We start from the raw sequence: 14525 nt of genomic DNA on the forward strand, positions 1-14525 counted from the left end.
CCTCAAGGAACAAAGGTGGGGCAGGGATCTCTTCCTTGTTAGTAGCTGTGTTGGAAAACATAGCCATGTCAGGATCCCTGGGTGGAGGAACTGTGGGATCACCAGTACCAATTTTTGTGGTCTTCCGTGCCTTATGGAGAAGAGGCTTAAACATGGCCGGAGGAAGCAAGGCCGAGGAAGAGGGGGAATCAGGAGGAATCCTCATCCTCTGAAAACCCCATGTCATTATAATTGTCTTCCCCCCGGGTAGAGGATTCACTCACTACTGATGGGGAGGAGCTCTAGAAAGATGGCGCCCCAGGGACCTACTGGAATGGGAAGCCCTATCCCTCTGTGCCACACCACACGGGATGGCTGCTGAAATGAGCCTCTTAATGCTCTCGGGCGAAAGCTCCAGATCCACGAGATCATCTTGGAGGGGCCCAGAAGACTGTGGAGCAAGTCTGGGAACGGCCTGAAATGATCTGGAAGGCCCTTCCAATGGATCAGTCTCCCCCCCCCCAAGGGGAGTAAGTGAGACTGGGGAGAAGGTGACCTGGACTGCCTGAGACCCCTGGAGGACCTGTCCGGGGAAGCTGAAGGGGAAGAGGGACTGAACCCCCTGGGTGAAGATCCAGATCGAACTGAGGGAGATCTGACAGGGGATCTAGATCTAGACCTGGGTCTGGACCCCTTAGTCTGCTTCTCTGCCCTGGCAACCACCTTTTCCAAGGCCTTCTGCCTCCTCTGTTCGTCCCTGGTGGCTGCCCTGGACGAACACTGGGAACCCCTGGGATTTGAAGAAGTAGCCCTGGTTCTAGGCCTATCTATCTGGTCCCCACCACCCTCCATAGTGGCACCCACTGGAGCCTGGGGAGGGCCTGGTTCAGGTATGGCCACCATTGCCTCACTCACATGCCTTCAACCTCGTCAGATGTAGGCTGCTTGCTGAAGAGATGACCTCCAAAGCTGCTGGCTCCCTTCTGCTGTGGCCAATGCAGCGGAAAACGCCTCACACGGCTTCTCACGGCCTGCGCACGTGGCGTGAAACAAAATGGCCACCGCAATGAGAAAATGGCCACTGCGATCTTCCTGAGGTCCTCAAGGACTGCCCCTCTGCTCGGAACGCCAGCCGCGGCTTGTCCAAACGCCGCGGCTCGATTTTTAAAGCGCCGCGGCTCCTTTTAGATCTGCGGAGGTCTCCAAGTGCCTCTGCAAGCCTCCGCAGGCACCAAGTGCTAGCGCGCTCCCTTTAATTGCCCGGGAAAAACGCGGCTCGTTTTTGCGGCGTCAGATCGAGGCGGGCGGCAAAACGGAGCTCTTCGCGCGTTTTTAGAGCGCCTGCTTCCTTGCGAGCTCCCAAGGCTGCCGATTTAGAGGCCGACACACCCGCACACCCGGGAACCGGTTTGCCTCTTGGCCCGCGGGGGAGGGAGTCAAAGGCTGCCCCACAGGGCCCTCCCCCAACCACCCGGACAGGGAGACTGTCTCTGGGCCGCAGCCTACAATTTAGAATTTAGAGTATCCAATTAAACAGCCAATCAATCAATCCAATTTAGTTAAAAGAATATTTTTCCTACCAGATAGTGAAGCTACACAGTGCTGGGACCAAAAGACTGAGAGGAAACTGGGAGCTACTGGGAAGGAAGGAGCATTTAACAATTTTCTCTCAGTCTATGGACCAATCAGGCTGTGATAAAACACACATGTGACCCCTCCCTCGAATCCACCGGAAAAGTAATAAATGTACAAAGGAAGAAAGGATGAAAGAAATAAAAAAACAAACCTGTCTTCTATAATAACCAGCTTATATGTTGGACTGTATATTATTTGTACTTACAGCCCCCCTGCAAGTTATTCTGTTTCCATCCATCTTCTCACACTGCGGATCACATTCCACACAAATTGAACCATTTGCAAACTCTCTGTATTCCCTGTGGAAATAACAAGCAATTTAGAAATACAAGAAGTGACAGAATCAGAGAGCAACTTCAGTTTCTGACATGATTGTTATTCTGCAAGTAAAAGTGCTTATCCTCCCTCCCCAACTATACCGTTACTTTGATAATTTTCTAATTACATCCCCATCCCCAAACCCTGAATTAACATGCAAATGCTGCATTGCTAGGTTCTATTCACCAATTGTAAAGACAAGGATATTAAAATATTTCATACTATTTATATAAACATGCAGTGTGCCCTTTTTGATTGGGACCTGCCCAGAGTTTGATATAAAATGGAAAGTTATATCAGTGTTTTAAATAATAAATAAATAGACATGCTGGAGATGAAAAAATACACCTATTGAAATAAAGGGACTTATTGTATACATATCTGATCTAATTTCAACCACTTGAGTTTCCTCTATCTCTAATGACTTCCTTGGTACGCTTGAAAGACCTCTAACAAATTACTCCTTTGTGAAATAAATAAATAAAATCATCTAAAAACACTGCTTTCACAGAAATAATGGGGAAGCTGAAATTATATCAATCATATATTTGGAACCTAAAACAGTTATCCCTGTTAATGGGGTGTTATTAATGGGAACAGCCCTTGGATGTTCATTTCCTGTTCTTTCATCCTGGGAATAATTGCAGAGGTTGTACAGAACACCAGGCGGGCATATAACCTACCGACTCAGCATTCAAAGCCAGAGTGGTCTATTAAGCCACCTAGTTGTTAAAGAAGACCAGATGAAAAAAATCATACTATTGGGATGCTAGAGTTCTTCTATGTGTCCCACTGAGTCTGCTGGTGAGATGGGAACTATTAATCAATTCTCAACAGGGGTCTAATATCATAGCCCGATATTTTCTTGGCCTGAGAAATCTAACATTATGAAAAGAACGGGACGTATCTGTGTGTCTGTATCTTCCCAATTGAAGTTATAATATAGATTAGTTTATAAAAAGTCATAGACCAATTTATCTAAGATTAAAATTCAATACAAGAGGGATTAAAAAGTAACATTCATTAATATCCTACTATTGGCAAAGAATTAAAAATTACATTACTAAAATTATTACTAACATGTTTGACATTTGGCCACATATGGAGATGACAGTAGAACAAAATGTAGCAAACTTCAGTGTATTAATTGAGGACTGGTAATAATGATTTTTTATTTTACTATCACTATTAAATCTGATTAGAAAGGGTATTATTAGGTCCAGATGGAAAAGGAGCAACACAGTAATCAAGAGCAAGATGTCTCTATTACTTCAATTTTCTATGGAAAAATCTATTTTGATCTAGGTATATCGCTAATTTTCCCTTGACCAAGGAAAATGATCTTTGATGCCATCTACAGACATTAAATAGGGGGTTGTAACATCTCTCTGCTAGTTTCTTTTAAAAAGACAGTAAGGATTACACTAAAGTCTTTTTGATGGTCTATATCTAATAGGTACTGTCTCACTTTAGTCAAGGCCTTTTCAAAACCCAAGGCTATTCTCAGATTGCTCTGAGAATCCTCTCTTTTGAATATCATTTCCAATATGTTTTTTCCAGGATGAAGATGGGGGAAATAATTCAAGAATAGCAAGGACATAGTGAAAAGGCTCTGACCTGTTTCCCAATAGATAGAATTACTGTTTTTATTCACTTTAAGTTTTACAGATTACCCTCGGTTTGTGGCTCTTCTGCCTTCAGAATAGAGGAAGTGGCTTTCACCCTCCTTGGCTTTCTTGCTTCTCCCAGGAACCATAGTGCTACAGGCTTTTCCCACAGAGCAGGTCTTTCTGATTTCACATTGTTTGTCACCTATATACACTGTCCCTACCAACAGTCCCCTTGCTTTGTAGTTGTTAAGGGGAGATGTGAAGTTCTGTCCTTACTCTTAAATGCCACTGAGAGTTTCTGTTTGGCTGACTGACGCCATATGGTAATGTCTCTATTCTGTAGGTTTTTGCAATGTACAGATACAGTATGATCATATTGTTAAAGGTAAGCACTCCAAACCCTTCAGGCAGGGAAAGACAGAAAGGAATGCCACTTTAGCATTTTTAAGAATTATAATAAGAGTGCATATCTTGTCATTCACCCATCTTGTCTCTCCACCAGCAAGAAAGTGGCCACCACAGTGCAAATAAAAACTGCCTGGTGAGCCAGAGGTAGAAAGGAAAAACCAAGGAGGACAATTATGAAGCAATAAATTAAGACTGTTTGGAATTCTATTCTGCAATAATTGCTTTTGATTTTTTTTTACACAGCTGTTCTTCTAAATTCAAAGGAATGCAGCTACAATTATAGTTAGTAAAATTGTGCAGATTTTACTGCAGATCTTTGAAAAGAAAACCAAATAAATTGGTTTTGATTCCCAGATACTAATTTAGTTTTCTTTTGTATATCTTTTGGGTAGAGACTTTCTCTTCTAGCCCTTACACCAAAATAGCAGTTAAGTACAGCATTTTTACAGCCCTAAAAACACATACACATACAGTACATGTACATCATGTATAAAAAAATAAGAAGAATAAGAAACGTTAAAATCAGAAACTGATAAAGAACAGCTTCAGACAGATTCTTATCAATATCTATAAGACTTCAGTGAGGAAGTGACATGGATAGAAGAAAAGATAATTTCTGTACCTAAATGAAGATATTGAAAAGACTTTCATACTAGAGGGCCCTGGAGTTGACCTCAGTAAATGGCATAAGGAAGTTTTCTCATAAGCTAGTCTTAAACTCAGACACCACTAAGAGCAGTTGGAATTCTACTGGAAAGAAATTGAAAGCTATGAATATATAATTATTACTGACAAATGAGCTGCAGTATTCTGGCCCAATTTTAATTTCCATATATTCTTCAAAGGCAGTTCTGTGTAGAGTACATTGCAATGATTCAGTTGGAATAAAATACATCAGATCAACATTCCTAAAATACATGATTGGTTAATCAGTCTCATCTTGGTAAAACTGCCCATGGCTACCAACAAAACAATATTTTCAAAGAGATGCTACCCAACTCAATCGAGGTTGAATTCCAAATCTGAGATCAAATCTACTGATCAAAAATGCTTTTGTCATGTCATAATTCAGTTTCATTTCATTAGATCTTTTTCAATTCATTATTATCTCCAGACAATTAGTCATGAACTTGATAGTCTTCTTGGACTGCGATGGACATGTATATTGTTGACATTGAAATCTTAGACCCAAACTATTTCTCACAATTAACTATTCTCTGCTGTCTAGTCTTTAACCTAGTCTTGTTACCAAAATTGTTGTGGTTACAAATGAGGTTTAAAGCTTCATTGAAATAATTCGAGGCAGTGTGCTTTACCTCTCCACCACCCCACCACGCCCAAGACAAGGGACTAAGCATTCAGGAACTGAACCAGATAACCTCACTAGTTCCTTGGGACTTCCTTTTGACAGATATCAAACTTCTTCAATCTGTTGCACAACATTTCCCATCTAAAGTACCAGTCAACTCTATTTATACAGTGTTGCTGCTTTTCAACCTTCCATTTAAAATACAAGTATGGGCAAGCTTTTTCCTTATTCCAGCTTGGTGACTTTCAAAAGAATGACCAATTGTTCTGCTTTATGGCCAAGCTTAGCCATCCCCTGCAATCAATGCTCTAGTCCAGTTACATACAATTATATCTGAAATGCAGACTTGGCTATTGAAATATCTTAGCTAGATTATTTTGCATGATTCTCCCATAAAAGCTGCTGCTGCTAACAAAAGTTATGATTACCAGTTGCATGACAGATGGATTCTTCTACCACCAAAACATAAACATTAGTAATTTCAAAAGTATGAACATATTTATATAATCACATGCACACACACACAAAACCTAAAGGCAGAAATGACTTACCCTTCATAAAGGTGACAAGACTTTACACAGGTTTTTCCTCTGATGAAGTGTTTACATGATAAACACTGATCTGGCCCTGGCCCCCAACATCCATTTTTTGAGCATAAATGGCTGCATATCATCCCTTCTGCAGCTGTAAAATAAAGACAGGCACAATCATTTATAAAAAGCAGTGTGTTAAATGGCATGTACAATGCTTAGTTCTATCCACATCACTTAAATCCATAAAAATGGGAGGAAGAGACAGAAGAAAATTCTTTTTGCTTTAACAAAGGTTGCTCTTGGGCTAGTACATTAAAATATTCTACTTATGATGACTGGATTATTATTAGCAGTAGGAAAAAATTACGAGAACCCACCTCTTCAGAGGATTATTTAATGTTACTTATTAATACTGATAATGTTTTAAATTGAGACAGTGCAGATTTTTTTTAATGTGATATGTAATCTGTGATTATTTAAAATGGTTTAAAATTTGCTATGGCATGAAATGATCTACTAATTGAAATAGTATTTCCAAATTTCTTTAACTAAACATTTATGACTAGCGAGCAGAAAGCTTGGAGTTAACATACTGTATCATCCTGGATAATAAAAATGTATTAGTGACATCATGAGCTGTTTCAGAAATATTGCTGAATAACTTTTAGGTGGAGATAATATAGAAACAGATGGAATCTGGTTGACTAAAAGTCATATAAAGAGAATTGTTATTATAAAGGTATTCACAAATTTTCCTCTCTTCATATTGCCACTGAGATAATAATTGTTGTTTTATTTATCGCCATGCAGTATATATAATATTCTATACAGAAAGAAAAAAATAGAAAGAAAGCAAAAAAAAATGTGGAAATAGAAGATCAAAAAGAATTAATGAATAAAGCAAGTTTTAAGATTAAGAAGTAGGTAAAATAACTGGGTATCACTATGATAAACATGAATTGTATGTTATTTCAAAATAAGACATGCAAAGAATTTGGATTTTAAAAATTGTTATGTTAAGACATGCCATACTGGGGATTGCTAACACTTTTGAATGTCTTCAAAAGTGTTAGCAACCCCCAGTGTGACATGCATTAGACCCTGTCCAACAAAATGCTGCTCAGGAGTGAAAAGGTGCTTTTCAAAAGACAACTGGGTTTTCTTGGGGGTTTTTTCCCCCTTGACAATATTTCACTTCTCAGCCAAGAAGCTTCTTCAGTTCAGTTCACTTCTTTAGAATTTTCAAAGGGGAAAAAAAATGCAAGAAAGTCCAGCTGCCTTTTGGGACACTAGTACATTTGGGACAATCATGACCTGGATGATTGAGAATCTCCATAGAGAGTAAGAGTCTGGCAGAGAAGAAAAAAGACAAATGTACAAGTATACAATTGGCTCAACAGCAGTAACTGTCAGTGGGATCTAGGTGTCCTAGTGGATCACCACTTAAGTATGAGTCAGCAGTGTGCTGTAGCTGCCAAAAAAGGCCACGTCTGCATCAACAGAGGGGTGGCATCAAGATCATGAGAAGTGATAGTACCGTTTTATACTGCACTAGTGAGATATGTGCACGATTTAAAAAGGATGCTGAGATCCTAGAAAGAGTGCAGAGAAGAGCAACAAAGATGATAAGGGGTCTGGAGGCTAAATTTTACAATGAATGGAACTAGGTATGTCTGGACTAACAAAGAGAAGGATTAGGCATAGCTGTCTTCTGGTACTTGAGGGGCTATCAGAGAAGAGGAAGTCACCTTGTTCTCCAAAGCATCTGAGGATAGGACAAGAAGCAATGGGTGGAAGCTTGTAAAAGAGAGATCCAAGCTGGAACTAAGAGAAATTGCCTGACAGTGGGAACCAATTAATCAATGGAACAGCTCTTAAAGTTGTGGGTGCTCCATCACTGGAAGTTTTCAAGGAAAGTTTGGATTACCATTTTCCAGGATGGTATAAGATCTCCTGCCTTGGGCAGAGGGTTGGAGTAAAAGACCTCCCAAACCCGTTCCAGCCCTATGATTCAATTGGATTCTATTCAGAAAATCCCAATTAAAAAAAAACTCAGATGAAAATTTAATCTGAAAAATAAAATCTCATTCACATTATTTTCCTTTACTGAAATGCTTGAGTAGTGTTCCAAAAAGATGAAATGTTCTACAGCAAGTCTCTGCCACTTTCAATTTACATTGCTTGTTGCTTCTTATTCAATATACTGCTACTAGAATGAATGGCTGATTGTGCTTCATTAACAAAGATACTGAGTATCTGTCATGTAAACACACCGATTGTCTGAGCACATTATTACTTTTGTATAGCTTATTCTCGCCTTACTTGGGTTCAACATGCTCTTTCATCACTGTGTTGTGATTTCTTATGCTTCCACAGAATCAAATGCCTCTTTTGATCTAAGGAACATGCCTCATCCATCGCTAAATAACATTTTTCATACTCTTTCCCAGAGAACACCATTACATCTGGAGGTTAGGCGGTCTCAGTGTTTGTTCCACAGTTCCATGGCTACAGTGACCTTACAATATCCTGGAGAAGATATGTATGTGTCCAAATGGAAAATGGAACACTTCTCCCTTAATCATAAAGCTTCACTCATCATGATCCTAAAGGCAATCAAACCCCAGATTCTGCCCAACATACTCCCCCATCTTAAAAGTGAAAAATAGGATTGCAATCACCACAATTTCCTTAGGATATTCTTCTCTTCTCATAAATCAGAAAACCCCTGTAAGCACCTTTCTAGACTAACATTTTATTATAACACACACACTATTGTGACTTATATCTACACTATTGCTCATGAAAGCTTATGACTTTTAATAAATTTGATGGCTAACATGGGTCTTCTCTTGCAATCACTATTTTGGGTATGCTTTTCTCATTGGTAAGAGTTTAAATTCTTACATATAGAGCAAAGAGTTTTTGCACTGAAGATGAACTAGGAGATTTGATGCCTTTAAAAAGAAAAATAAACACACAAATAAAAAACTCCTTGTCCTTAAATTAACAAGCTATTCCTGCTGTCTTGTGGTTTTCCTTGTGTGGCTAAAAGCATCACCTTCACCCAACAAGCCTCATGTTTTCTAAAACTTATTGGGGGAAATTTATCTCTTTCTGATTAGTCTCCATAACAAAAGCAAACTATAGGTTGAGAATGCAATGCTACTCTAATGTCACATGCTTTAAGAATCCATTCTCACAGCCTCTCCCATACTCCAAAAGTTCAAATGGAACATACAGACAAGCCTTAAATTTATTATTTATTTGCCAACACTTGTCAAATGGAGAATTAATCAGGCGAGGAACTAAGTGGGTAGAACAGTATCACCCAGGCTATATAAGGTGAGCCACAAAAGTATTGATAGCTTATGTCAGGACTGTTTTAAGATTATTTTGTTGCCTGAAGCAAAGGAGCAAATAATGCCCCATTTAACTCTGGGTGGAAATCATCCCAAGCTAGCAACCCAATTTTGGTGGATGGAAGAGAAAATCCTCTGAGCACCCCCCTGGTATCTAGCATTAATAGAACAAACCACATACTCTCTGAAGTTTTCCTATCAGAGTCGTAACTTATGATGGTTGTAAAACAGGTTGATCACATATTTTGTAGTAATGGTTAAATGGATCACCATAGTCATTAAGCAGATCTGCAGTTGTTAAATGAATGCCATGGTTAAATAATCCAATCCAAAGTAAATACCGAGGGGTGAGGGTTGGTGTTTTTTTTTTGCAAAACCATCATAAAATGTTGTCGTGACTGGGTGACACTGCAAACAGCGAAAAATGTGGTGTGACTGCCAAGCACCCAAAGCACAGTCATAAGATTGCGGGGGGTGGGGGGGAATTTTGAATCCAGATTGTAAGTACCCATCAGGTAAGATTTATCACAACTTTGAATGGTCATTAAGCAACTTCCCACCCACATAACCTTAGAGTAAACAATTCACTGTTGGTTATCTTACATTATGAGAATGTTTTGTCATATATTGCTTGTAAAAATGGTGAGTTAGCACCCGTAACGATCTAATTTTAGGTAGATTACAAGGATCTATGTTCTTATTGGGAGACTCAGAAGGAAAATTTACTGAATTCAATTTCTTCTGTTTGATTGTGTTGTTACTGCAACATAATTGTTTAATAGTCTATATTATAAAATATTTTGTACTCATGGAGACATCTTGTATAGTGTTTTACAAATGTTTTTATAGATGAAGTTCTTTAAATAGCATCTGAAAATTAAACTAGGAAAACTTTTTTCCCAACTAAGATCAAAACATAAAACCTACATGAACCTGTAAATAATATTTTATTAAAATTCTTAACTCAGCTTGTCAGTCTCTTTTATTAAATGAACTCTACAACAATAATACTCAGTTAATTAAACAAGCAGGAATACAGCCAATTAGATTGCAAAGGTTTATAAATTTAATTGACTGAAGGTGTTTATGAAAATGCTGAGGTTTTCCAAAACAGGACTGATGAAGCAGTACAAAGCACTTAGGACCTGTTTAATTTGTCTGCATTAATATATTTATTTTTAACTAATATATTTTCCATTAGTTGAGAAAAAAGTTACATATTTTCTGAATCATGGTTTATTTTGCTTAGAGTTGAGACCATCTATTTCACTACATAAAAATTAGCCATTTGTAGACAAATTTATAAATTGCGAGATAATTCATGAAAATATTATTAGCTATATACAGCAACTAATTGTGAATTTTCTTTTGCTAGCTGGGAAAAGCTTTGCTGAAAGGTAACTTTAGACTCATTTAATGAGTACTCCAACTGAGAATTGTTCCTACTGAGTATTGTGTTTATTCTGTATTGTCTCCCATGCACAATATTGTTGACACCAAAGAAATGCTAGAGGATTCATGATGAAATTTCCCTATCCAGATTCTCTTCCTTTAAAAGAACAGGGTCAAGGTATGGATTTGCAAAATTAATTTACATCTAAATGATCCACTTGTGGAAATTCAGCACTTTGAAGTTTAATTAAAACAAGGAAGCAAAAAGTATTGATGGTTTTTCCCCCTCCGCAAATTCAAGTTACTTCTTTTCAGATCACTGCATTGCACAGCTATTAACAAGGAAAAAACTGCATAGGTAGGTCAAACATTTAGCACATATCAATTCTCACATTCACTTCTTGGAAATTTCAATCAAATTATAGTAAATTAAAGATAATGTTATGAACTTGTCCATCCAGTTCATAGAGAAGTAAATAATATAAAATTTACAAATCCTGTCTGGATTGAAATAATTTTGTAATATTTTGCAAGGTATTCAATCCAGATAAACAGTATGATATATCCTCCCAGGATACTATATAATTCTCCAGTTGTGTGTCTCCCAACTTTCTATTTCAGGAAAGCATCTACCAGTCACTTTCCTATCTGAATACACAAAGATACACACACATTTAAAATACACATACACTCAGAAAGAGCATCAAAATATTCATGCATGCAGACATAACATAAAATGTTATTATCCAGGCCCCACCCCCAAGGGAATGGGAACCTGCTCTCTCTTGCTGAAAATGTATTTGGCAGGCAGTATATATGGTCCAGAATGTTTTAGAAGAATGATTCAAGCCATAAAGCGATGTGTACATAATTGATATCTAGTATTGGATGCAACCAATACAATTTATGTCCCATTCCCAGACTCTGTCTAGAAGAGATCCAGATAATCCTCTTTATTAAGGATTTCTGTGATAGTTATAGAATAGAATAGAATAGAATAGAATAAATTTAATTTGTTAGCCGCTCCCTCTCCAAAAGGACTCGGGGCGGCGTACAGTAAAAACCCATACATATATACATATACATACAAACACATACACGTACCCGGAGGAGGTAACACTCATTAAAAGCATACAATAGTAATAATAGAATTAAAATTAACAATTAAAATACTCTCAGTTAAAATTACAAATTTAAAAAGTTGTCCTCCACTTCCTTTATAACTTACTTAAAATGAAGCAAGTTAAATAAAATGCATAACTTGAGTGATGGCTTCTTGAGGAAGGGACATTCTATATCAATTTTCATGGTATTCTCTTCTTATGTGCAGCAATTAACTGTTTGTGCTGTTAAAGGCAATTTAACAATCAAATCCAGGTCTCCTTTAAAATTAATATGTTTTTCTCTATCCCTAATGGAGCCTCATTTTCCACTGAAAGGCATTCATCCTCCCCGAAATCCAATAAGGAGCAGCATTTGTTTACCGAAGTTACAAGAGGAGAAGAGGGGTGGGGGGGGAGGAGACTTACTTGCAGTATCCATTATCTGAAATAAATCCTATATCTTTGGTTGGGTGTCATTGCAGCCATGTCGTGTTTAAGGTTACTTTCTTTTTGAGTCCCTTTTTGCTTTTACTGTTACCTTTTGTTTTTACATCTTTGGGCGGTTTAAGGGGTTTTAAAACATACTCCAATTTATAGTTGTGTAACTTGCAAATTTTGAAGAAAAAGTTAGGAAGGAAGCCATTTCTTTCTCTGTTCTTCCAAAATGGTTCCTACATAGTAGTTTCTCCTTCGACTCTATATCTTCATAATATACTGTATACACCTCAAAATAGTACTGTATTAATGGGTTTTGTGTTGTCCATTCTTTCTTTGGAAGAGTCCCAGAGCTCACCTTCCAGGGCCCTTCACAGCAAACAGCTCTTGGAGGAATCAACTTTTAAGATAGATTCTCAAGGACACACTCACCAGCTTCACTTCTTCCTCTTTTTGCTTTTACAAGTAAGGAGGAACACTGGCCAAATCCACAGATGGCAGAGTCTACCCTACAGTAACTCTGCCCACATCTTCAGGTATAAATAAGGTTATTGTTGTAACCACACGCCATAACAACCTAGCAGAGCTTAAGTATAATAAAACAAAATAAATTAAAAATAGTACTTGATGCAAAGAGGTCAAAACAATAAATTCAGGGCTATGATTACCAACATAGTGTTTGCCTTCACCACTATTACAATAAGATATGGTAAGGTCTAATATGAAAACATATTTGCTCATGAGGAATAGGGGAAACAGTTGACTGTAATATCTATTGGGTTATCTACAACACTCAGATCTAACCCTGCTTCATCAGTATCCTGGAAGAATGGATAACTTTTAAATGAGTTTAATTTTATAAGACTATAAAATCCCTATAACCCATTTTGTAGCCAAATACTGTTCAGAGGCAGTGAAAATAAGGCACTACAAATGTAAAGTCACCCATAATTATAACTCAGTTTATTTGTTGATTCAATGTCATTCTAATGTTTTACTTTATTTTATTTTATTTTGCTTTATTTTATTTTTATTTATCTTTACTAGTATTCACATCTCTGCCTCTTAGCCATAACAAGTAATAATGTTGATCAGAAGTGGGTTGCCAATTTCTTTACTACCGGTTCAGGTGTGCTCCCATGCGTGTTCCCACATGCGCTCTCACATGACGCTTCTGCACACACGCAGAAGCATCCGGGCAAGTGGGTGGAGCCTCCTGCTGCTGCTACTACCGGTTTGGCAGATCCGGGCTGAACCGGCAGCAACCCACCTCTGATGTTGATGATGTAGTGCAGGGGAAGAGCAGAACAACCATATCTGGAGGTCAGTAGGACACTATTTCCCTGCCCAATCTGCCCCATAGAATTGATATGAAGATAACATTGGAGAGCAGTGATACCAGCACCCGAAAACCAGCAATACAAAAATATGCTGACTTTTAAATAAAGGATTTAAAAACTCATGCAGAAATGGGATGAACTAAATTAAGGTTTCAAAATGTTGGGAAGCTATAGACTTTTAAACCAAACTATTTTTCTACCACTAAACCCTCAAAGATGCTACTGAGATGTCAATGAGAAACTGCCATAGATGGGAATCCTTAAAATTAAATCCTTAAAACTAAAATTCCAAATTTTTATCCTCACTCCCAAATTGCCACGTCAGTATCTTAAAGACAGAGAATCTGCACAGAAATCAGATGAAATTGCAAATCTAAGGGTAGATCAAAGGACAATGAGGAGGATCAGTTCATTAAAAAAAAAGATATTGACTTATTGTATCTATGTGCTGGCCAAAAAAATTCTGGTGAAAATCTCTGAAGCATTCACTCTTATACTGTGCCCTTTGAACAACTATTTCTAGGGAAGCAGTATGCAGCTAATTTAAGAAAAGGATCTGTGAATCCCACTGTAGAGCCTATTGAGACTACAATAAATAACCTTCTTATATGTTGCATGGCAAAGACTACAATTATAGCAGGTGCTAACGCCTAGAATATGGAGGAACTTGCTGGCTAAAGGTGCCCTAGCAGGATCCCCTGGGCTTTTGCATATATATATTGCTGGTGCCAGAAAATCTGTGGTGGGTCAATTAGTGCTTCCTTGCACAGTCCAATCTATGCACATATTGAGTAACAACCCTAAACTTTGAGGGGCAAACAGCAACATTGCTGGCATTACCCACTATGGCTGGGCTGTCTTCTTGGTTTCTTGTTACAATCTGTCACAGATATTTATAGAATTGACTGCACTGGCTACCAGTTCCAGGACAGTTTAGGGCCCGATTATCACCTAGAAAAACCTACCTGTCTGTTTTCTTTGTGAACTTGCCTCTGGATCTCTGGAGAAATCAGTTGCTATGTTCCTCTGACATTTTAAGACAGGAAAGGGTGGCACTGGAGATGCCAGTGCCCCATCGAGCTTAAGGAGTGTTACTTGTTA

At 38.1% G+C, this 14525-nt stretch overlaps 1 protein-coding gene across 2 annotated transcripts in view; it reads right to left on the reverse strand.

Annotated features, from left to right (window-relative positions):
- Nucleotides 1–14525, reverse strand: part of ERBB4 (erb-b2 receptor tyrosine kinase 4) — a 579983-nt gene that overhangs the window by 219214 nt on the left and 346244 nt on the right. For both annotated transcript variants that reach the window (XM_081937069.1, XM_081937068.1), the window contains exons 12-13: nt 5811–5943; nt 1820–1913 (exon numbers count right to left, since the gene is read on the reverse strand). In XM_081937069.1, the coding sequence (XP_081793195.1) occupies nt 1820–1913; nt 5811–5943 (227 nt within the window). The remainder of the gene's footprint in view (nt 1–1819; nt 1914–5810; nt 5944–14525) is intronic.

The sequence above is a fragment of the Natrix helvetica genome, assembly GCF_964273705.1.
Source record: "Natrix helvetica genome assembly, chromosome: 1".
Taxonomy (NCBI): domain Eukaryota; kingdom Metazoa; phylum Chordata; class Lepidosauria; order Squamata; family Natricidae; genus Natrix; species Natrix helvetica.